The following is a 25,151-nucleotide window of genomic DNA, read 5'->3' as shown; positions in this document are numbered from 1 at the left end:
CTTCAAAGGCCATCGAGTCCCACCCCCTGCCCTGGGCAGGGACACCTCCCACCAGCCCAGGTTGCTCCCAGCCCCGGCCAACCTGGCCTTGAACCCCTCCAGGGATGGGGCAGCCACAGCTGCTCTGGGCAACCTGGGCCAGGGGCTCACCCCCCTCACACCAAAGGATTTCTTCCCAATATCTCATCCAAATCTCCCCTCTTCCAGTGTAAAACCCTTCCCCCTCGTCCCACGGCTCCCCTCCCTGCTCCAGAGTCCCTCCCCAGCTTTCCTGGAGCCCCTTGAGGGACTGGCAGGGGCTGGAAGGTCTCCGCGGAGCCTTCTCTTCTCCAGGCTGAACCCCCCCAGCTCTCTCAGCCTGTCCTCCCAGCAGAGGGGCTCCAGCCCTCCCAGCATCTCCGGGGCCTCCTCTGGCCCCGCTCCAACAGCTCCGTGTCTCTCCTGTGCCGAGGCCCCAGCGCTGGAGGCAGCACTGCAGGGGGGTCTCCCCCGAGCGCAGCAGAGGGGCAGAATCCCCCCCTCGCCCTGCTGCCCACGCTGCTGGGGATGCAGCCCAGGCTGCGGGGGGGTTCTGGGCTGCCAGCGCACGGTGCCGGCTCGTGGCCAGAAGGAGGAAACCATCTCTCCTACAGCCCATCTCCTATTTCTTCCAGCCCTCCCAGCTTCCTCAGACGTTTTTGTTTTCCAGCAAAAGGAAAAATAACCCTCATCCTTTTCAAGCTGAATTTACCCACCCTGGCTTTTCAACCTGCTTGCTCCACTACCTCGCAGCTGATTTATTTTCCTGCTGCGAGAAGTTTGCTGGGGCTGCAGACAGCAACACCCGGCAGCGATGCAGCTCCTGGGGCTCGGCGCCAGTTCAGATGATGGTAAGAAGATCAGTGAAGAAGATCCTCCCCGGGGAACAAGGGCACCGCAGCTGCATCCGCACCCAGCTAACCGGGTAACGAGGCAGCTACACCTCTCAACAAAAGATCTAGGGAAACAATCTGCTTAATATAACACCAAAGGTTAAAAACAACAAAGCACAAGGACTAAAGTTTTTTTCTCTCCTCAAACGTTGTTCCTAAAACAATACTGATCAAAGCTCGCTTTTTACCTGTTTTTGTTTTCCAGCTCCGCTATCAGCTGTCTTTGTTGTTTATTGGCATCAAAGCTGAAACCCAGGTCTGTCGGTGGGCGAGGCTGGTGGGTGAGGAACAGAGAAAAATTAGACAAAATATTCATTACCTGTTACCGCGTACGATACGGTTTGGATCCGGCCCCGTATCTCCTGGATGCCGTGGGGCGATACCCACAGCCCCGGCTGCAGAGCTGTGAAAAGGGCTGTGCCGAGACGGGCGACGGGGGCACACGGAGACGCCGCTCTGCTCCCTGATCTCAGGGTGGGCGGCTGCTGAAAGGCTGACCCGGCTCACCGTCCTCACTAGCCCTCTGCAGAATTTTATTTGCCCCCTTTTTTTTTTTTTTTTTTTTAAAAGACCTTCAGAAAAAACCACAGCGTACCTGTCTGTTCCTAACGCACCGACAGGCTTCCCTGGGAAAAGACGCAGCTACACCTTTATCATAAAGTCTTTTAGCGAAGCATTGACCCTCCCGTACACCAGCTGGTGAAGAACAGTTAGAATAACGTATAGCTTACGAACAGGATTGTTCACAGATATCAGATTTAAGCATGGTCACTGCCTCTGGGAAACCTAATTCTTCTGAACCCCTCAAAAGCATCACTTGGAGGGAGACTGCTGAATACATGTGTTTTCCCGGCGAGTCCTGAGCTCTGCGGTCCCTGTGTTTGGCACACCTTTCACCAGCAGCCACCACCACTACTGAGAAAAGGACCAGGCAATTAAACAAGAATTTGCAGTCTCTGGGAGAACCTGCCGGCAGCTGGGCTGGATGCTGGAGAAGCCAATTATACGGACCAAAAAGAGAGAGCGAGAAGAATTACAGGGTCTTCTACTGGCTCAGTGCATTTTCCCAGTGGAATCCTGAGACACTGTTTAGGAGATGGAGTACAACCCAAAGCTATCCTTCTGGCCATCAGACACACAAGTTCTCCACTCAGAGCTGAGGATTTTATCGCGGAGAGGTCTCCCTGGCTAAGAAATGCCTGAGGAACAAGACGGTACGTAGGGTCTGCTTCTGACACCAGGCCACCACAGAATCACCGAGTGGCTGAGGCTGGAAGGGCCCTCTGGAGGACATCTGCTCCAGCAGGGCCACCCAGAGTCAGGTGCCCAGGACCTCATCCAAACAACTTGTGAATATCTCCAAGGATGGAGACTCCACAACCTCCCTGGGCACCTGTGCCAGCGCTCGGGCACCCTCACACTGAGAAATGTCTCCTGATGTTCAGAGGGAACCTCCTGTGGTCCAGTTTGTGCCCACTGCCTCTGCTGCTGGCACTGGGCACCACTGGAAGAGCCTGGCTCCGTCCTCTGTGCACCATCCCTGTAGGTGCTTGTAGACGTTGATGAGATCCTCCTGAGCCTGCTCTGCTCCAGCTGAGCTCTCTCAGCCTTGCCTCACGTGTGAGATGCTCCAGTCCCCGGATCCGATTTCCTTATTCTGGGGGTCTCTGGGTCCTGTGCAGAGGGGGTGAGCTCACACTGTTGGCGCAGATGATTAAGGCCACGGTGCCTCTGCCTCCCGCCGTGTCCTTGGGAAATGGGGTGTGAGCACCCCCAGGATGGTGCTCGTGGAGGAGATGCCACAAACACGGCAGCCCTAGGAGAGCAGAGCCATCCCACCCGACACTGGCCGTGCTGTGGGACCAGACGGGGTCCCGACTCTTGGCTCGTCGTGTTGGTGGCAGATCAGAGCTAGGACTCCTTGTTTCGTTCACAAGCGCCGGTGTTTCTCCGGGAGTGCAGACTGGGCAGGACTCTGGCTCCAGGGGAGACTCTGAGGGGCTGATGTGGCAGAACAGCCCAAACGCGGGCCAAGGGAGCCTGGCAGAGTCCCCTCACTGCTGGCGCCTGAAGGATGAGCGCAGATACCAACGTACCGCCCAGCCGGCGCATCTCTGGGGCTTTGTCAACAGCGCTGAACTTCGGCGCTCTGCTTCTGCCTTCTGTTTTCATCTGATCTCAAGATTGCACAGATTTTTACCGCAACATTTTCAGAAGGACCTCAGACTGGGATCCTGGTTTGAGCAGAGACTTTCACAACCATTTTTGGAAACCATCTGGGTAGAAAAACAGAAGCTGGAGAGAAGAGCTTGGTGTCCACCAGCGCTCCTGGAGACAGGCTGGAGAGTGACAGCTCCAGGACGATGGGGACAGACACTGCTAGGGCTTCAGTTTTGTTTCGCTGTGGGTATCTAGAGCCAACACGGACTGGAATTAGGCCTGAAGTGCAGACAGCACTTCTCTTCTCTGGGCAAAACCCACGTGGTGGGAGGGTTTGCACGTGGCAAATGAGCCTTGCTTGAATGACACACCTACAAGCTGGTCTTCCGTGTCCTCCCAGGTGACCCGACAGCCACTGCAGGAGTCTCCTAATGACGTGGAAACGGCCTGTGTGAAAACGGGTTGGCAAGGCAGGTCCCAGGCAAGAAGAAACAAAAAAGCTTGGGAGTTAAAATGAACAGTGTGAAAAATAAAAATAAATCAACCCAGAAACTGAAGTGCAGAAACACTGTTTGTTGCAGCAGGGTCAGAAAAACCCCCTCTTCGCCCAGGCAGTGGGGAGGAGCTGACGGCGCAGGGTGGGCTCTGCTCTCACACCGAGGAACGGGGCTGGTGTGGGCGAGGAGCTGGGATGGACCTGCTGATACAGCCGGCGCAAAACCCCAGCTCACATCTCATCTCACCTCATCGAATCACCGAATGATAGAATGTGTTGGTTGGAAGGGACCTCCAAAGGCCATCTCATCCAACCCCCCTGCAGTGAGCAGAGACATCCACAACTAGATCAGGTTGCTCAGAGCCTCATCCAGCCTGGCCTTGGATGTCTCCAGGGATGGGGCCTCCACCCCCTCTCTGGGCAACCTGGGCCAGTGTCTCACCACCCTCATTGTGAAGAACTTCTTCCTAACGTCTGATCTAACCCTGCCCTGCTCTAGTTTAAACCATCGCCCCTCGTCCTATCGCTACGTACCCTTGCAAACAGCCCCTCCCCATCCTTTCTGTAGGCCCCCTTCAGGGACCGGAAGGGGCTCTAAGGTCTCCCCGGAGCCTTCTCTTCTCCAGGCTGAACAACCCCAACTCTCTCAGCCTGTCTTCACAGGAGAGGTGCTCCAGCCCTTTGATTATCTTTGTGCCCTCCTCTGGCCCCGCTCCAACAGGTCCATGTCCTTCTTGTGCCGAGGGCTCCAGAGCTGAACACAGTGCTCCAGGTGGGGTCTCACCAGAGCAGAGCAGAGGGGCAGAATCCCCTCTCTGGATCTGCTGGCCACGATTCTTTTGATGCAGCCCAGGATGCGACTGGCCTTCTGGGCTGCAAGTGCACACTGTTGTCGCATGTCCAGCTTTTCATCCACCAGTACCCCCAAGTCCTTTTCCACAGGGCTGCTGTCTGTCACATCATGCCCCAGCCTGTATTGATAACGAGGATTGTCCCGACCCAAGTGTAGGATCTCATCTCATCTCATCTCATCTCATCTCATCTCGACGTTTGGGGTAGATGCAGCACTGCCACCACTCTTTCCATCTTGGGGTGACCCGGACAGTTTCAGTGTAGATAACACTGACAGAACCTACTGGTCCCCCAGAACAGTGCATCACAAAGCTGAGGTCCCATGGTCTCTCCCTGCATCCTGGTACAACCAACTACAAGGACAAGTGCAGGTGACGGGTTTCACCCGCAGCCTCAGGAGCTTCCTGAGGCTCTGGGGCTCCATGTGAAGCACATGAACCTTTGTTCTGCTACAAAGTAGGACTGTGCCTATAAAAACACAACCTTGTCCTTAATCCTTTTCTTCCGAAATCCTGTCCAAAGCCTGAATCACCCTCATGACCCAAAGTACTTGAGTCCTCGAGGAGCAAAGATGACACTGCAGAGAACTTAGAGGAGGCACATCCCTCATGCTGCTCGCCTTGAAGCATCACTAGCAAGAGGTCTTTTGGAAACTGTACAGTGGCTATTTTGTACGACAATTCAATGTTCTCTTATTTGTTCTACTGCTTCTGAGAACCCATTTAATTTTTTATGGTAACTCAGAATCAGAGTTATCGGGGTTGGAAAGGACCTTTTGAGATGGTCTAATCCAAAACCCCTGCTCAAAGCAATGTCAGCTACAGTGGGCTGCTCAGGACATTGTCTAGCTGAGTTTTGAATAGCTCCAAGGATGAAGACTCCACAACCTGCTGGGATGACCTGTCCCAGTGCTTGAGCCCTTACACCGTAAGAAAGCTTCTTCTTCCGTTTCAATGGAAGTGAGCTAGTGCCCATTGCCTCTTGTCCTTTCATAGGACGCCACTGACGAGAGTCTGGCTCCATCATCTTACTTCCCACCATCATATATACAAAAAGACCCCCAAAAATCTTCTCAAGGCTAAACAAGCCCAGAAAAAAAAAATTCAGGCTGCTGATTCTCCACCAACATGTAAACCTTGCAGGTTCTTAAACTTAAAAGGCACCCGATGCTCCCCCTGAGAGACTGCGACGGGGATGCCTGTCCTGGCGAGGCAAAAAGCACCAGGCAGAGGCACTGGAATTTGATCGCCCGTATTGTTAGATATTCAGTACGGCCCCTGCCTTATTTTTAGCCCAGACTAACAAGCGCTCTCGAGCAATTCTCAGCGCGGTTTGGGATTTACCCAAACTATCTGCAGCAGGTGCTTTGTACGCAGCTGCACTCTTCCGGAGCGCTCAAGATTATAGATGTGGGTGCCAGGAGTTTTTAATGACTGCTACACACAAAGCCTACGTGTCTCCCGTACACTCAGTTATTGAGATACAGCACTTATCTCTCACCTGATCTACACCGCGATGTGGACTCAGGAGAGGTGTCTAAACTCTTGCATGTCCCAAAGCGTGTCAGAAAGTCACGTCAGACAGCACCGAGCCTGCCGGAAATACCCCAGGGGTACGTGTCTAATTGCTACCGCTTGTCCAGAAAATACCTGACACCAGTTCTGGATATATCTGACCTTGAACGGGTGAGAAGAGACAGCTCCTGTGCCCCACTGCCCCCAGAGAGGCATCGGGGGAGGCAGCGGCTCCCTCCGTCCTGCCAGCGGGGCGAGACACAGTGCTGGTTGGGAGGCAGCGCTGGGATGCTGGTCCGTGCTCTCTGGGTCAGGTTTTATTAAAAAACATCCAACGACGGTCTGATATGAAAAAACATCAACCGCCCAGGACATGGGATTTACAGCCTCAGGGTAAAAACCCAGATTAGAATAGAGAAAACGGACCGAAGACAGCCCAGACAGATGCTTCGAGCAGCCGGGGCACGAGGAAATTCACCAGAGCACTGAGATCTTGGTATGTCAATAAACCTGAGGCAACCTCAGAGCCTTCGTGGTCATCTCTGGGAGCACTAAGTTTCATAAGGGGACACTCCACATGCTAGAAGAGGCCATCCACACCGCTGACGTTCCAAGCAATGTAAGGAGGAATTAACAGCTACAGACCAGTCGGCTTAACCTCTGTTCGTGGGGAAAAAACCACAGAATAAAGCCACTTGTAAAGACTTTGAAGACAGGCTAATAGTCTACATGGAGTTTTTAAGATCAAATCACGCCAAAGCAAACCACTTTCCTTCCACAGTAAAAAACCAAATCCTGTGTATAGGAGAGAAACTATTAACACAATACACTTTCACCTCAGCAATGCTTTTGACATCCCCTTGTGGGGTTTTACAGCTTTTCTTTTCGATTTAGTACCATTCAGTATTTTCATTAATATCATGGAAGACGGACTAAAGCGTTGGCTTCTTACATCTGCAGAGCACACAGTGGTGAGCTCCCACTGCTTTACAGGACAAAATAAAATAGAAAATAAAAAATATGCTAAAATATAAAGTTATTTGATGAATTGGAGAAATGGTTTGGAAAAAAATAGGTTGTATTCTAATAAGACAAGTGGAAACTTCTCTTTATTTTTTTCTCTATTTACTCTTTTTTTTTTTACATTTTACAGATTTTACACATCTCTATTTACTTTTGAGATGTGAACTGCATCGACACCCAAGGGACGAGACAGCGTTTCTGCACAAAGCGGGTTTGCTGCTGAGTCGAGCCCCCAAGCCGGGCGCGAGGCCACGACCCCAGGGCGCTGCAGAGCCCGGGGCGCGTTGGCTGGAGCAGGGTACGTGCTGCAGCGCCTGACTCACCCCTGCTCTCCCACCCCGGTGAATCGCGGCTTCCAGCTACAAAAAAGCTAAAACGCTAAGGGTCAACTGGAGAAAGAGGGTGAAGAAGAACGATCAGGGGTCTGTACATCATGACAATGAGGAAAGACCAAGAGAACGAAGGGGATAAAAGAATGAGAGGAGATAACACAAGAAACTTCAAATATACAACGCTTGTCGCTAAGAGGAAAGTAATACATTACTCTCCGTAACCCCTGAGACAGGAGAATGAGTGGTGGGCTCAAACCAAGCGAGGAAGAATTATGTCAGGATTCAGGGAGAACTTCTTACCGGTAGATTAATTTACATATTGGAACAAATTGCCTCGACGGTCTCCAGCTGGAGTGGGCTCCATCCACTGAGGTTTTTAAAAATAATTTGGATAAGCATCTGCCCCAGCGCGGCTCGGGCAGAGCTGAGCTGACCCGCACGGGACAACGCCTGTAGGCAGGTCCCAGCTGGACCATCGTTATCCAGAACCAGGGAAGCCACTAAACCCTCAGGGCAATCCAGCTTGGATAATGCTGCGTGTAGGGTGTTCACATTGATACCGACCTATTAATTGCAAAGAGATAAGGTGCATGATCCAAAAGCGATGGCCAGCTTTAATTTTCATACTGCAGAGAGCAATGTTGGTTGCGTGGCCATTTCCAGCCTCTGGGGATTCCTCACGGGTCACTGTTCCCTTTCAAAGAATGTGAGAGAAAACCCTCCTTTAATCGAGAAGCAAAGCTCGGTTGCGTTCTTCTCTCTATTTACACCTAGTTTGGAAACACGTCATCTTCTGGTTCCATAGCTGAAACCAAGCATTGTTTCCTGCACTACGGCAAATTGCAATGTCTCAGAATGTTTTTCCCCATCATCATCATCATTATCACCATCATTGTCGTCATCATCATCAAAAAACTCCTCTTCCTCCTCCTCCTCCTCCTCCTCTCTAAAAAAAAAAGTAATCTTTCCTCTAAATACCCCAGAACATCCCGTAACTCATATTTCTATCAAATCTAAAGTATCAGAGATCTTCACTATTTTCAGGCTTGTGAACTAAATACAGTTATTTGAATCAACAACTTCCCACCTCTTCTGTTCTGATTCAAGTCATTTTTTCCTCTATCCTTTAAAGCCTGAAAAATCTGACTTTCTGCTCCCCTCGCGTCTCAAGCTCTTTGATTAGATTTTCTCTATCATTCTTCCTTTTTTCCCTTTTATCATTCTCGTTACTGCACTTCATTCACGTTGCTTTATAAACCTCTAAAGACCTGTGAGAAAACCCACATTATTTCATAGAAACTAGTGAAGTCACTGACCGTCACATTCTGAGTAACAAAGAACTAAGATTAGGCAAGAACTCAGATTTTTTTCTTTTTGAGTTCTCTCGTTGATGGGAAGAAATCTTGCTGTTTATGTTGCATTTTCGGGTGGTTTTTCCCATAGCTCAAGCGTTGCATTTATTTCCCACTGTTTTTTTTTCTCCAACTACAAGAGCCTGGTAGTCTTACGCAGCACGACTGTGCAGCATTTGTACAAAATCTGCCATTCTACCCACAAAACCACACCTGAGCCCCACGCATCCAGTGTGCCGGGCACCTGTATTCACTTCCTCTCACAAGTGGGAAGTCATTTAAGTAACCAAAAATTTCTTATCAGTTACGTTTCCCGCAGGATCAGTAGCCTTAATCTCTCCGTGATCGATCGTTGATCAATAATCCCCCAAGTTCCTTTACAACCTGCCCCTGAGATGTACCTATTTCCTCTGTGACAGACAAGCACCTTGCTGCAGCCTCTACAAAAATACGACGTCGTAATGGAAGAGTTTACAATGGACACTTGGGTTTGGAAATGTTTGTCACTACCTTTCTCAAGCCTAGATGACTGCAGGCTGTTTTATGGAGCAGACGGTTTTAACGAGCCCTGGATCATCCTTTGCAGCCGTCTCAGGATGCCCTCTTCTGAAGTCATCAGATTTCATGGGCGAGGGGAAGTATCACCCGGGGTAAAAGGATTCTGAAGAATGACTGAGAAGCTGGTGGACACGGTGTGCGACCTGTTATTATCTAAGGGTTTTAAATTAAATTCATACGAGTTGTGGCTGCCCCATCCCTGGAGGGGTTCAAGGCCAGGTTGGACGGGGCTCGGAGCGACCTGGGCTGGTAGGAGGTGTCCCTGCCCAGGGCAGGGGGTGGCACTGGGTGGGCTTTAAGGTCCCTTCCCACCCAAACCACTCTGTGATTTGATGACTCTATCGCATTACCTCTTGTGGAAGCGAATATTTCAAATGCATCTTCTAAATAAGCTATTAGAAGATAAAGCATGAGGAATCATTCAAATGTGTAACTACCATGCTGGGCTTCTGGTTGGACATTGGTAGGACAGCCCATGCTTCTTCAGGGAATGAACTCCTGTGGAACACAGGGAAGGAAATCTAACTGTAGTCGCCGCCCTCATTTCTGCCCAGCATTTTATTAACACCAAATTCTTACGGCCATCGCCTTTGGAAGAGTTTTAGGTACATGGTATAGGATTGCGATGGCGAATGCTATTGTCCTCGTAAATCCAGGGAGGCAGACCTCATTAGAGCATTTGCATGCTGCTATTTACCTCGACGAGGGGTACCTGTCCTCTCTGTGAAGTTAGACGTGGTTCTTAAAACCTCTGCGCTTAACAGAGAAAAACACAACCCAAACCAGTCATTTACTCATCAGCACTCTTACATTTGCACTCCGTCTTACTGGACAGGTATGAATGACTTGTGTCTCCCAAGATTTATTACTGTAATTCCTTTCTTTAAAAAGCCCAGCAGCTCCAGGTCCCTTCCTGCTCAGCAGCACTGAGCACCGGGGACACGGCCCCCTTCTACGCAACTCTCGCAAAGGCTTTTTACTACAGGGAGCAAAGACCTGGTGGGAGCCAACAGCATAAGATGTGAGGCCTTCAAAATTACTACCAAAAAATCCCCAACAACCCCCATTTGCACAAATGCATGAGAAAATCAACAGAGTTTGTATTATTTTGTCCTCCGTAGCTTTCCTTCTCAGTGAGATGTAAATATCTCAGGAAGAGAATAGTCCGAACTATTACGGCATAGAGACAATGTGGAGAACTCTTCTTGGTCCTACTGGGTGCAGCTCCCAGTTTTCTGACAATAACGCAGTACGACCAAGCCCCAAAACATTACCGATTCCTGCGGAAACAACCCATAGAGTTTATCCAGGGTAAAAGGATTCTGAAGCATGGTGGAGTGGGAAAAGAAAAAACACTTTTCGGTACACTGAATTGTAACAGGGGTCGCCAAACAGCAGCAAGACCAAAGCCAAAGTTTTTCAAGCTGAGGACTAATATTTTAAAAGTTAAAATGTTAAAAAAAGTTTAAAAGCTAAGAAAACTCCCCAACAGGGCTGAAGATGCAATTGCCACTGCCTTCTGCTTTCCTGGTGCTCCCCAGAAATGCTGAAGTCTCAACAGTTCTGAGAAGGTCATCCAAATGGCAAGCCCCATCCTTTCTCAGTAAGAAAATTCATAAGATGATGATCATAAAATCTACGTAAAATCCTTAATATCACATCGGATCAGGAAGACCTGCTAGCACTGCAATTTAGTTTTCCTATGGATGGACCATTAAACTTGAGAGAAAGTGCCACGATGGGACTTCAAGTCAGACTGGTATTTGTACCAGGGAGCATTCACCTACGGCATACTTTTTTCTTTCAGTGATAGGAGAGGATTTAACTACAGTTTAATCAAGCCCCAAAAATGCCAGTTTTCAAGCAGTTGTGATCCTCCATCACCCTGATTTGGTAGAAACTGTCAAAGAGCAGTAAAGCTTGAGTCTCACGGGCATCAGATTCCAGGATCCTCGGTGGAAGGACCTCACGGTGTCATGGGAAGTCTGAACCAGTGCTTCACCTGCCCATCCCTGTGGTATCACAGTCGTCTTTATGATCAACAGACAAAAAAGAAGAGGAAACAAATAACAAAAAGAAGTTCATGTAACTGGTACATCCAGGAGAAGAAGAAATGATCCAAGAACCAAGGTGCAGGTTTGCACTGCAAACTTGTATACAGGAAATCTGGTTTACTCTTCTTTATTTAAAAAAATAGTTATTAAATAATGCCTAATGCCTAAAAGAAAAGTTACATGAAGGGGGTAATATGTAGATTGTAGCTACAGTAGCTTTAATTAGATGAGATGATGACAGGTTTTAGCAGTGCTTAACGTTAAGGGAAGAAGAGCAACCACACACTGTTTTCAAAAAAGAGCAACGTGGGCAAGAACCTAATTATTGTAACTCATCCACATAACTCAACCTAATTATCCACTCATCCATAATTGAGTATTATCTCATATTTATTAGGTGCTCGTGCTTTTCCTAGCAGCAAGGCTGCGCAGGTCAGCAGAGTCCTGCGCGGTCCCCGAGGACCTCAGCTCCTGCCCAGCCCCACCTGCTGCCCGCCGCGGTGGGTCGCCCTCCATCAGAAGTCATCGGGAAGCAGCACGAACGTCTGGGGCTCACAGACCAGATACCAACCTGCGCTTGTACAAACCAACACGCCAAGGAATAATTCAGGGGGGTCTGGGAGTTTGCTACCAGCAGAAAACGGGGAAAAAAAGAGCGGCGGTGGAGCAGGTGGGAGAGGAGGGGAAGGAGGTGTTGGCTTGGAGAAAGGGAGCTGTTGTGTAGGATGTTGGTACCAGAGGGCCGATGGCTGGTTTATACACATGGCTGTATACACGTATATTCACCTAAAATACACGTAATCACCCTTTCTCTTAAAAGCGTGCAGTCCCTCATGTGCAGGATTACCTGTGCTCAAGCAGTAGGGCAGCACTGAGGGGGACCCGCTACGTGCGTGGGAGGGATTTTGTAGGGGAAAGTGGGCAATGGCTGGGGACAGCGGAGATCAATTTCAGCCCCACTTGTATCAAAAAGATGGCGCTTGCTAGGAAATGCCGGATGTTTTTCTTACCTCAGACTGATAATCTGAACAGATCAGCAGGGGGAGACAAACAGATGAAGCTGTGATCTTGGAAGTTGTGATTTACACGAAGTTTGGCTTGCCTTCCATTAATTTCTTCACTTTACTCATCCAGTCACCTTTTCCCTCTTTTGCTCTCTCGCTAACCGGGCTAGTGGAGCCAGCCAACGGCTACTTCAACGCGCAGCACTCCGCTGTGCCCGAACTGGCAGGCCAAGCATTGCCCTGAGCGATGTACGTTCAACAGAAGGGATTTTGTCTTCTGAAGACTGGCTCGAAGAAAACAAGAGTAGCCCAGTCAGAGCTGGGGTCTCGCAGTGCGTAATTGCGCCGGTTGCATCCATCAGCCTCGCTCCACGGAGCAGCTCGCAGGGATCGGGTGACAAACGAGCCGTTCTCCTTTCTTCTCCTCCCTCCCCATTTCTTTTTCTTCTTTAAGAAGAAACAGACTTGGATTTCAAGAATTAACTCTGAGATCTGCCTCAAATTATTTTGTCCCAGTAAGACTTCCAGCGAAGGCACTTCCCCTAAAAATGTTAACGGAATGTATTTGCATTCATATGGCGAGTGACATTTATTACAGCACCAAGCCTGCAGAAGGCAGTTCTAACATTTTACCTAATTTGAGAAAAAGCAGAAACCGAGGGGCTGAGTCAGATCCTCTGCCACATAATCCCATGTACAATTTCCAGCAGCGACCACTGCCAACTACTTCAAAGGAAACAGTAAGAAACTTTGCATCAGGCTGGTTTAGTACGAACATTCTGCGTCTGGGATCCTCTTCATTTCTAGCAGTTAGAGCATGTTAAAACATGAAGCGTATTACACCTGAGAAGCAGGGCTGGAGAGGATATCAGGAAATAATTTTGTCCACATCAGCCTTTCTCAAGTATTCCCAGCAGATATTGGTTTATCTTGGTTTTAAAACCTTCATTGACAAATATTCCATTCCTCCTTTACTGTCGTTTGTTCCCATCCTCCACTTTCATTACGGTCCAGATTAATAGAAAAGGGAAGGAACCTCTGGAGGTTTCTAGTCCGTGCGCTGCTCCAGGCAGGGCCAATGCACAGCACGTTGCCCAAGAATGTGTCTAGTTGCGCTCTGGACGTCTCCAAGGAGGATGATCCCAGTTCCCCTCTGGACAACCTCTTGCGCAACAATATTTGACCATTAGAATGGTGAAAAAAAGTTTTCTTAATATATAGTTGGAATTTCCCTTCTTGCAACTTCTGTTTGTTGCTTCTGGGCCTTTCACTGTGCACCTCTGTGGTGGGTTGACCTTGGCTGGCCGACAGGCCCCCATATGCCTGGCTCACCAGGCAGCTGCGGCCAGCAGTGAGATCCCCCGTTGCTTTCTCCTCTCCATCCCGACCATACCCAGCTCTCAGCCTCTCCTCGTCTGTCACGTACTACAGCCACCAGCCATCCCGCTGGTCTCCCCTGGGCTTGCTCCAACGTGGCCACGTCTTTCTTGCCCCAAACCAGACACAGTGCTGCTGATGTGGCCCCACCAGCTCTGAAGAGAGTGGGGAAAGTCACTCCCCTCGGCCAGTGACCCTCGCTCTCCTGGCTGCACCCTCGCCTGGAGTGGGTTGCCTTTCTCCAAGGGCACGCTCCTGACTCCGGCTGTCCACCAGGATGCCCAGGTCCTCTTCTGCAAAGCTCCTTCTAGCCCGTGGGCACCCAGCCTGCACTGGTGCGTGGTGTTACCCTGTCCCAGACGCAGGACTGGCATTGGGCTGTGTTGAACTTCTTTATAGTTCTTCTGGCGGGAGGTGTCCCTGCCCATGGCAGGGGGTGGAATCAGATGGTCTTTAATGTCCCTTCCAACTCAAACCATTCCGTGATTCTGTGACAGTTGTCAGCTCGTTTCTCCAGCCCGTCAAGGACTCTCAGGTTAATGCTGCACAGCTGCAGTGACTTACTGACTTACCTCTTACCTGCTCCAAAAGTCCCTGTGTATTTATTTTGAACTGATCTGACTCCCCCAACTTACCTGCTCTGAAGACGATGTTACGTGACGCACCTTCAGCAGTAAAGACTGACACAAACAACTCGCTGGGCTTTGCTATGGTTTTTTCACTCCTGACGGCTCTGTTGTACATCTCGGCCATCCAAAAGTCTTATTGATTCCCTAGTTACATTCCTGATTTGGATGGTATTGCAAATCTTTTAACTATGGACTTCAACATCGTGAAGTTTGTGAAGTGCTCTTCAAATTCTTTTCCCATTTCTGAATTTCCTGTTAACATTTAACCCGACATGTTTATAGGCTTTCCTTTTCTTTCCATCTGGGCAAGCTCTGCACTTCTTTAATGCCACCCTTTCCTCGGGACATCCTCCTTAGCTTTCTTACTGACCCGTGAAGAGAGCTTGTTTGTACGGTTCTGTTTTCTTTTTGAATTTTGACACACAGATTTCCTAAGCTTCTAATAGAGGATTTTTAACAGCCTCCAGGCAGCTTACAGACTTCCTGCTCTTTCGACTGATCCTTTCAGGATTTTTTCTAATTGTTTCATTTTTACATAGTTCCTTTTCTGGAAACTGAATACCCACATACAGGATTTGCTTGGCGCGCTCTCTCCTGCCGCCAAACCTCAGTGCATGACAGTCACTGCCGTGTGAGCACAGCTGGAACTCGTCCTTGTGCACCGTCCAGGACCAAATCCAGAAGGGCACCTCTTTGTGGATTCTATGACTAGCTGTTCAAGGAAGCATTATTTATTGCATTCCGAAGCCACTCTGCACCTCCCTCTGAAGGGGCACTGGTTTGGTCTCTATGTGGGTACCTGGAATCTCCCACTGTCCCTTCCCTGTCCCAAATTCATGGCTCGTCTTACCTCACTTAACATTCATCGAATCATAGAATGACAGAACCATAGGGTTGGCAGGGACCTCTGGAGATCATCCCGTCCAACCCCCGGCCACAGCAGGGTCACCCAGAGCAGGTGGCACAGGAACGCGTCCAGGGGGGGTTGGAATGTCTCCAGAGACGGAGACTCCCCCACCTCTCGGGGCAGCCTGTGCCAGGGCTCTGCCACCCTCACAGCAAAGAAGTTCCTCCTCGTATTGAGATGGAACTTCCCATGGTCAAGTTTGTGCCCGTTACCCCTTGTCCTGTCCCCGGGCACCACTGAGAAGAGCCTGGCCCCATCCTCCTGACACCCCCCCTTTCAGTATTTATAAGTGTTGATAAGGTCCCCCCTCAGTCGTCTTTTTTCCAGACTGAAAAGACCCAAATCCCTCAGCCTTTCTTCATCAGAGAGATGTTCCAGTCCCCTCAGCATCTCGGTAGCCCTTTGCTGTCCCCTCCCCAGCAGTTCCCTGTCCTTCTGGAACCGGGGAGCCCAGAACTGGCCCCAGTGCTCCAGCTGTGGCCTCCCCAGGGCAGAGCAGAGGGGGAGGATGACCTCCCTCCACCTGCTGGCCACACTCTTCTTGCTGCCCCCCAGGATGCCATTGGCCTTCTTGGCCACAAGGGCACATTGCTGGCTCATGGGCATCCTGTTGTCCCCCAGGACTCCCAGGTCTCTTTCCACCGAGCTGCTCTCCAGCAGGTGACCCCCAACCTGTCCTTGTGCAGGGGGTTATTCCTCCCCAGGTGCAGCACCCTACACTCGCCCTTGTTGAATTTCATAAGGTTCCTCTCTGCCCAACTCTCCAACCTGTCCAAGTCTCTCTGGATGGCGGCATGGCCTCTTGGTGTGTCAGCCACCCCCCCCAGCTTTGTGTCATTGGCAAACTCGCTGAGGGTGCACTCTGTCCCCTCATCCAGGTCATTGATGAATATATTGAAGAGGACTGGGCCCAGTACTGACCCCTGGGGAGCACCACTCGTCACTGACCTCCAACTAGACTCTGTGCCCCTAATCACCACCCTCTGAGCTCTGTCTTTCAACCAGTCTAGCCACCTTACTGTCCATTCATCAAGCCCACTCTTCCTAAGCTTCCCTGATCACTACCATCATCTAATCCTTGGGTCAGTATTTCTTTTCCATTATTAACAATTTAGAATTTCAACCCACAAGGACTCCGCAGTTGTTCTCCTTTTCTGGGGTGTTTTTAAGTGGCTACACCGTGTATTTCCTTTATCTACAATGCCACTGCCTTGCCCGCGCATCCTACCACATCCCTGCCACAAACTCACCGCCATGCACTCTGTGAGCATCTTTGTCCTACCGGATCTCCGAGATGTTCATTATATTGGGGTTGTGATTGGATATTCCTCATTTTAATTCCATATGGGAAGAAAAAAATGGTCCTTTTTTCCTTTGTTTTGTTTTGAATTCCCGAGCCTCTAATTTACTCCCATCTCTCTGTTTTAATATTGTAAGAAGACTATCAAATAAAAAAGGACTATGGCTGACAAATCTCAGCTGTTTGGTTTCCCATAGCCAGAGAATCCTCACCATTGAGCCACACAGCCACGGCACGCTGTCCCAGAGCTCCGTGGGACAACTGGCCACCTTGGCCCCTGGTCACACAAAGCACTGGCGAGGGAAGGGGGACCTCCTCTTGGCAAGAAGGAATTAGAAGCTGCCATAAAGCAGAGCATTTGGAAAAGGGCCTTTAAACTCAGACTCCTTCAGAATATGGCAAACATACCCCTTTCAGCGTCGGTGGCAATGGAAACACACCATCACGCTTCCATCCTTTCCCTACCACGCTTCACCTGGCAGCACTTTGACATCTACCCTAAGATGTAACTTATTTGGAGGGAAAAAAAAGCAGTAATTTGTCAAAGGTCTTTGAAAAGTCTCCATAAACTCTAAATGCTGCTTTCTTTAAATCCAAATAAGTGATTTTTGGCCTCCTTCAGAAGCACAAGTACACACAAACAGGTTGAGGTGATTCACAGATTTTTACATTATCAGGTTCTTTCAGAACCAACACTGCGACTCTTTAGTTTTCATGATACTTCTTCCTTACTACCAGAAAAAGTCACGGAATCACGGAATCACGGAATCTTCAGAGTTGGAAGGGACCTCTAGAGATCATCTAGTCCAACTCCCCTGCTAGAGCAGGGTTGCCTAAAGCACATCCCTCAGGGCTGCATCCAGGCGGGTCTTGAAAGTCTCCAGAGAAGGGGACTCCACACCCTCCCTGGGCAGCCTGTTCCAGTGCTCTGTCACCCTCACTGTAAAGAAGTTTTTCCGTGTATTTGAACGGAACTTCCTATGTTCCAGCTTGTGCCCATTGCCCCTTGTCCTGTCGCTGGGAACCATTGAAAAGAGCCTGGCTCCGTCCTCCTTAAACCCACCCTTTAGGTACTTGTAAACATTAATCAGGTCCCCCCTCAACCTTCTCTTCTCCAGGCTAAAGAGTCCCAGCTCTTTCAGCCTTTCCTCATAAGGGAGGTGCTCCAGTCCCATAATCATCTTGGTTGCCCTTCGCTGGACTCGCTCCAGTAGTTCCCTGTCCCTCTTGAACTGGGGAGCCCAGAACTGGACACAGTACTCCAGTTGTGGCCTCACCAGTGCAGAGTAGAGGGGAAGAATGACCTCCCTCGACCTACTGGCCACAGTCTTCCCTATGCAGCCCAGGATGCCATTGGCCTTCTTGGCGACAAGGGCACACTGCTGGCTCATGGATAGTTTGCTGTCTACCAGGACCCCCAGGTCCTTCTCCTCAGAGCTGCTTCCCAGCATGTCCGCCCCTAACCTATACTGGTGTTTGGCATTCTTCCTTCCCAGGTGCAGGACCCTACACTTGCTTTTGTTGAACCTCATTAGGTTCTTCTCTGCCCAGCTCTCCAGCCTGTCCAGGTCACGCTGGATGGCAGCACGGCCCTCTGGAGTGTCGGCCACCCCTCCCAGCTTGGTATCATCAGCAAACTTGCTGAGGATACACTCTGTCCCCTCATCTAGGTCATTAATGAATATATTGAACAAAATTGGACCAAGTATTGACCCCTGAGGGACACCACTCGTTACAGGCCTCCAACTGGACTCTGTGCCAGTCAAGTCATAAGTAAAAATTCTTCCACCACCTTCCAGAGTGAAATGGATTCAGTGCTTCCTATCTCAACAGCTTTAATTTTATATGAAGATTACACAGAAATCCCCTCCTTTTCCATCTAAACCAGAAAGTTTGCACTGTATTGCTTTAACATTTCAAATGAGCATAGTTCTAGTGAACCACGCGACGGCAGAAATGCAAATATACCATTTGACAGAGATAATGGGAACTGACAGTTAAAAATGTTTAAAAAGTGTAATTATTTTCTATTAACGTTTTACCAAAGGGAAATATCTGGTCACATCTGTATGACGAGGTCAGATCACTGGCCCAGCACACACTGAAGAAACTCACGAGAAGGCGTGAGCCCACCTCGCTGGAAAGGGCTTGGCAGGATTTATAGAGCAAATACGGAATGAAAAGGTGAGTGAGGACACTGGCGTTAAGATGCTTCTCCAGCCACGCTAATGTGTCATAGAACAGAATCATCGAGTCATAGAATGAGTTGGGTGGGAAGGGACCTTAAAGCCCACCCAGTGCCACCCCCTGCCCTGGGCAGGGACACCTCCCACCAGCCCAGGTTGCTCCAAGCCCTGGCCAACGTGGCCTTGAACCCCTCCAGGGATGGGGCAGCCACAGCTTCTCTGGGCAACCTGTTCCAACATATTGGAGAGGCTGAGGGAGCTGGGCATGTTTAGCTTGGAGAAGAGGAGCCTGAGGGGAGACCTCATTGCCCTCCACAACTCCCTGAAGGGAGGGTGGAGAGAGGTGGGGGTTGGCCTCTTCTCCCAGGGGAATAATGACAGGACCAGAGGAAATGGGCTGAAGCTGCGGCAGGGGAGGTTTAGGTTAGATATCAGGAGGAATTCCTTTACTGAAAGAGTGGTCAGGCACTGGACCAGCCTGCCCAGGGAGGGGGTTGAGCCACCATCCCTAGAGGTGTTTAAGGAACATCTGGATGTGGCACTTCAGGGCATGCTCCAGTGGCAGAGATTGTAGGGGTTTTTTTTTGTATGTGTGGTTGGACTTGATGATCTCAAAGTCCTTTCCAACCATGAAGATTCTATGATTCTATACGGTAGGACACAGACTCTGCCACGGTGGTGAGAAGCTCAGGAGAGGTCACTGCTGCTGCTGGAGGCTGTGGAAGGGGCTATATCCGACCAGGACAAGGGCTATATCCGAAATGGTACGTGGATAAGAACCGGTTGTGCAATAGCGACTGTGGGGAGCAGCAGTGAGGGGTTGTACCTGTGCTGTTGATAGACGGGGATCAGCCAGGTTTGTGAGTACGTGCTAAGCCAAGGTGCTTCTGAGCAGCACCCTCGGTGGAAAGGTCGTTACATGGCAGGCGTCACTGCAGGGAGATCCACTGCCGCTCGGCACCGTGGAAGATTGCTCCGGCAAACGCCACTCTCCTTCCGTACGGGAGAAACAGCAAAGACGGGCATCTCCCCACCCAGCCGGGCTGCAACCGTTCTATGGAATTGCAGTAAATTCTTAATTGCTACGATCTCCTATAGCTTTTCTGTTAAGGCAGTATTTATTTTTACCAGTTTAAAAATGGTTGGGTGCTTCCTTTAGTTTCTTTTATTATAAGAGACTGCAAACATAACAGATACCTTCCTTCCCCTTTCTCAGGCTCCTTCCCTCTGAAATAAACATATTCCATAACGTTTGCTCCACGATTTGTTTTCCTCGGGTATCTACGTATTTATCTCTTCTCTAGACTAAGTAGGACTAATCTGCTTATTCTCTCGTCTCCTCTGACCTCATTTCTAATAATTTGCGTTGCCGTTTCCCTGCTCTTCCCCCGCCGCCCGAGACGGCAGCATTTCTGCTGCAAACGAGGAGAGCGTCCTGCTCTTTCGCATCAGAATAACCAAAAAAAAAAAAAAAAAGAAGACAATTTTGCGCAGCTGTTAGCATTACACTACTAATCAGACTCTGAAAAAAACACCTTCCGTAGCCCAGGGTGGGTAAAGGGGGATGAATATTGACTTACGGCGTTTCCAGCTTCGGCGGCCAGCCGGGCGGCGTACCTGGCAATCAGCCTGTGCTCCTCGTCCAGCCGGCCGGGGCTGTCCAGGACACTGCCGGGAAAAGGCAGAACACCCCGTCAGTACCCGCCGCCTCCAGGCATCGCTCATACCGGGGGACGACAGAGAAAAGGGCGTATTATTGCAAAGAGACAGCGATGGGAGATGGAAGAGGCGCACTGGAAATAATCTAGAGCATCCCCTTTTTCATTCCGCTTCCAAAGGGGGGGGGCTTGCTCTCGAGACTCTCTGCCCGGTGGCATTTCCCCAGGATGCACTAACTCTGCTCTTAAATGATTAAAATAATTCGTTTTCCACAATTCACAAATAAGTATTATTAGGAGCAAATTTAATTTGTTTCTGAGGAGCTCTTCTGCAAATGTTTTTGGTTCCCTCAAGGTAAATTCAGGAGGGGCGAGTGTGCTGAAAAGCTCTGTCCCCGGGAGATGGAGGACGGCCAGTGTCCAAGTCAGGATGGTTTCCAGGGGGAAGAGCGGGGGGAACCATGCTGACCTGAGAAAAATGGGCTCCGTCACTGAACGGCGGGGATGACAATGCAAAGAGCTCTTTGTGAGGCAGGCTGTCACCCCCCAGCCCCAGGGGACATGGCAACGTGAGCCCCGGCCCCAGGGGCAGGGGGTGTCACAGCTCCAGCCACCGCACGGCCCCACGCCGACGGGCTGCGGCTGCCTGGGAAACGCTGCGGAAAGAGGCACCGCAACATATTTCCAATAACCACCCGCAACAGCGACAGCAGCGTGAAGTGACAGGAGCGTTGAACAGCGAGGAAGGAAAAGCAGAGCCAGCAGCGGTGAGAGACGCCCAGGGTTGGGAAGGGAAAGGCGGCCCTGGGTCCTCTGCCCTCTGAACACCAGCATCGTCCCCCCTGCGCTGGTTCAGCACGGACACGGTTGGTCTACTCCGGTAACCCAGCCAGCGCCCAGAGCGCCGAAGCACTTCCTAGCGTTCACAAATCATCACGTTTTTAACTGTAAACACACAGAGGGACAAACGAAAACTTTCAAGTTGCATTAACCGAAACCGGCCGACATTAAGGTCGGTGACCAGCTCGGTTTCGGTGGCAGTGGCCTTGCCACAGAGATTAACCGGGGAATCCAAATGAAAGAGCAGCTCTTTAAGTCAACAGCCAACCGAAGCGCTCAGTGGCTGCTTGTTGTCTTACGGCCGCACAACCATTTCCCACCACGGTCTCCCTTTGAAAGGGAAGCCACTGAATTAGCGACAGAAACCAAACCATTATTAACCGAGAACAGCCCGGGGTAACGTGGAAATGAGCAACGTGTTTCGTGTTGCAACGCAGCCTTTCTAACGCTGGCCGTGATGGTTCACGTGGGGTTCACAAATACCACGGTGGCTGCCACAAATGCCGCAGGGCCGGCCCGGCACGCGCTCACGGGGACATTGGGGATGAGGATCCCGCCCCAGACCGCAGCAGGGAGAGACACACACCTACTGCCCAGCAATGGACGCTTTTAGTCCACGTTACCGCTGCACGAGACAATTTACATTTCTTTAAGCTTAATTTCACAGATTTATGTTTACCTTCTTTAAGGAACCAAATCTATATTGCATACGTCATGTTTATTTTTAAATGTAGATTTAATTTCTTTTTTGTAACGCCGAATTTAACAACTTGGTCTCTTTTGAGACTCTGAAAGTCTGCCAGATGATGTGTTTGAGACGGCGTAGAAACACTGGACTGAATTTAATAGACGTACGACTACAATTTACACAGATGGGGCTGCAATGAGTATAAACTGCACTACTATGGCTCCGTGTTTGGCCGCTGGGTAATTACCTGAAGATGCTCAGCTCAACAGTGCAAAGGAAGGAGCTGCGAAAGGTCAGCAAAACCAGTAGGAAAACAGATTTAAGAGAAGAAAAAGCAGAGTCTTTCCACCAGGCTGGACAAACTTCTCACGCGCCTTCATGCTAATTCATTTCCTTAGTATTGTTTTTGAAGGAGAACAACCTTTCCCATCCCACTTTTCAAATTCAATATTGTTTTTGTTTAGCTTTCCTCTGCAATTTCGTCTGTTCAAGCATTTTCCTGCTTCCACAGGAACGCAGACCATTCCATCCCTTCTACCCTTCCCATCACCTGGTCTCTCCTAATACCTCTCCCAGCCCCTGGAACCATCATCTCGTTGTATCTAAGTGAATTAGGAAATAGGCACTGACAATTTCTTACTGCCTTGAAGAACACCTCTAATTAAAAAAAAAAAAAAAAATCCTTTTGCCTTTGCTTTTAGAAACATTTTACATACGGAGAGGAAGTGGAATTCAAGCACATCTCCTGGCCCTCCCGCGTATTCTTTAATATAAACCAGTTTGAACAAATGAACCACTACTGCAACCTACAGCTCTGCCGGGCTAACAGAGAGGGCATCGAACACGACCTACGAAACACCACACAATCCCTCACATCGCTTCACGAAGGAAAACTCACTTCCTTGTAGCTTGAATTTCTGTGGAGACATTGCACAGATCCCTACCCTGAATCCCCTCTCTGGACGGGAGCCCGGCGGAGCTCCCTGTCCTCCCCCTCTGGCCCTTCCCCAGCCCAAACGAGTCCCATTGGTGGCTGGTGCTGCCGGGGGGGAAAGGTCGCGGCGCGGCAGGGGGCACACGAACTGGAGGACAGCAGCTCAAGCAGGACAGGAACGGCAGCAAAGGGGAAGAATAAGCCTGGCTTCAGCCCAGAGCTCAGGAGGGAGCAGGGAACGGGAGTGCGAGGTCAGAGATTTTCACAGCAGCAGGATTTTGGAAAGGTAATAGTACAGATTTCCCTGTCTTAAAAACACCGGGGCAGGGTGTTTGGTGCATTCTGACCAAACACGTTTAGCCACTGACACCATCTACATGGACTTCTGCAAGGCATTCGACACTGTCCAGCACAACATCCCGGTCTCTAAATTGGAGACATGGATTTGACGGATGGACCACTTGGTGGATAAGGAATTAGTTGGATGGCCACACTCAAAAAGTCGTGGTCAATGGCTCGATGTCCAAGTGGAGATCAGTGATGAGTGGGGTTCCTCAGGGGTCAGTTCTGGGACTTCTGCTGTTTAACATCTTTGTTGGCGACATGGACAACGGGATCGAGGGCACCCTCCGCAGATTTCCAGACAACACCATGCGGAGTGGGGCAGTGACATGCCTGAGGGATGGGATGCCATCCAGAGGGACCTGGAGAGGCTGGAGAAGTGGGTCCCTGTGAACCTCATGAGGTCCAACCAGGCCCAGTGCAGGGTCCTGCCCCCAGGTCGGGGCAACCCCCGGTGCCAGCCCAGGCTGGGGATGGAGGGATGGAGAGCAGCCCTGAGAGAAGGGCTTGGGGGTGCCGGGGGGGGAGAAACCGGCCATGAGCCAGGACCGTGCGCTGGCAGCCCAGAAAGCCAACCAAGTTGGGGGGTTCAGCCTGGAGAAGAGAAGGCTCCGCGGAGACCTTCCAGCCCCTGCCAGTCCCTCAAGGGGCTCCAGGAAAGCTGGGGAGGGACTCTGGAGCAGGGAGGGGAGCCATGGGACGAGGGGGAAGGGTTTTACACTGGAAGAGGGGAGATTGAGATGAGCTATTGGGAAGAAATTCTTTGGTGTGAGGGGGGTGAGCCCCTGGCCCAGGTTGCCCAGAGAAGCTGTGGCTGCCCCATCCCTGGAGGGGTTCAAGGCCAGGTTGGCCGGGGCTTGGAGCAACCTGGGCTGGTGGGAGGTGTCCCTGCCCAGGGCAGGGGGTGCCACTGGGTGGCCTTTAAAGGCTCTTCCAGCTCTAACCATTCTGGGATTCTATCATTCTATGACAACATTGTGCTACTTATTCATCACCGATTAGTCAATCCACGAGCTCTCCCACTTCTTCCTGTGGAGACGCAGGTGACAGCTGACACATGGATAAGGCAGATGGAAAGGTCTGACGAGGGGAGGCTTTGACACGCACAAGGAGAGCCCGGCTCTGTCGCGGGGGCCCTGGGACAAGGAGACGGACTCAAAGTGACTGGAGCCACAGAAGACGAGCACCCCAAGGGGGGACAGGCAGGGTGAGGTGATGCTGATTTTTGGGTGTCAGTGGCAATGTTTGAGACAATGGGACAAACACAAACAGAGAGTATTGCTTCTGCAGTCACAGCCTCTGCCCTGCCCTGCCACACTGGAAGTAGTGTTGGGGAAGGTGATGATCTGGCCAAGGACATGGAACCGGCTTCGGACTGGCCTGACAAGACCATCCCTGATTTTCTGCGTGAAGGCAAGAGTTAACAGAAAGCCGAGAGCAGGAGCAGCACAGGAGGGACAAGACGAAGGAAAAGGGGAAAAATCAGTGCCCTGCACATCTGCTGGCCCGAGGCGCTCATACGATGCCCAGGGAAATGGGGCAAATGCGGCCTGAGAAGAGAAAGACACCAGTGCCCTGTTGCCGAATACTAACGTGAAAGTGAGCTTGGACATCCAAAGGACTGGCGAGGGATGGGTGATAACGAACGGATGTAAGGGAAGATGATACAACACGGGGGGAGGTTTGAGATCTTAGGCTCCTTCCAAAGCTGCTTGGGAATTCACGGTGCAGAGAAGGGCAGAGGGCAGCCAAAGAAAGCACGGCTTATTTCAGCGCTGACCTGAAGGGCCACACGTCCCAGCTGTCAAGAGTAAGGATCCTGGGGACAGGACATCTTTAAGAAATTTTTTTCCTTTTGTTCTCCTTTAAAATCAGGAGTGCTACAGATAATTGCAGTTTCAGAGCCAGGAATTTAAAGGAACCCATATGAAAGCAGCCAAGCAGGTAACCACCCACCCATCCACCCAGAGCAACCCACCAAAAGTAAACCACATAACTCCCATGGGCAGCTGTCTCCCGCAGGAAACGCAGAAT

At 50.5% G+C, this 25,151-nt stretch overlaps 1 protein-coding gene across 10 annotated transcripts in view; it reads right to left on the bottom strand.

Annotated features, from left to right (window-relative positions):
* DTNB (dystrobrevin beta) overlaps positions 1-25,151 on the bottom strand; it is a 230,043-nt gene that overhangs the window by 75,476 nt on the left and 129,416 nt on the right. For 8 of the 10 annotated variants that reach the window (XM_054194714.1, XM_054194712.1, XM_054194715.1 and 5 more), the window contains 2 exons: positions 20,236-20,323; positions 1,100-1,185 (listed from right to left, as the gene is read on the bottom strand). In XM_054194714.1, coding sequence (XP_054050689.1) covers positions 1,100-1,185; positions 20,236-20,323 — 174 coding nt within the window. Of the gene's footprint in view, positions 1-1,099; positions 1,186-20,235; positions 20,324-25,151 lie in introns of those variants that run through there. The other 2 variants (XR_008465325.1, XR_008465327.1) reach the window with 2 other exon arrangements.

Source organism: Rissa tridactyla, chromosome 3 (assembly GCF_028500815.1).
Source record: "Rissa tridactyla isolate bRisTri1 chromosome 3, bRisTri1.patW.cur.20221130, whole genome shotgun sequence".
Lineage (NCBI taxonomy): Eukaryota > Metazoa > Chordata > Aves > Charadriiformes > Laridae > Rissa > Rissa tridactyla.
The sequence above is the reverse complement of the archived record's forward strand: the minus strand, read 5'-3'. Positions and strand labels throughout refer to the sequence as shown.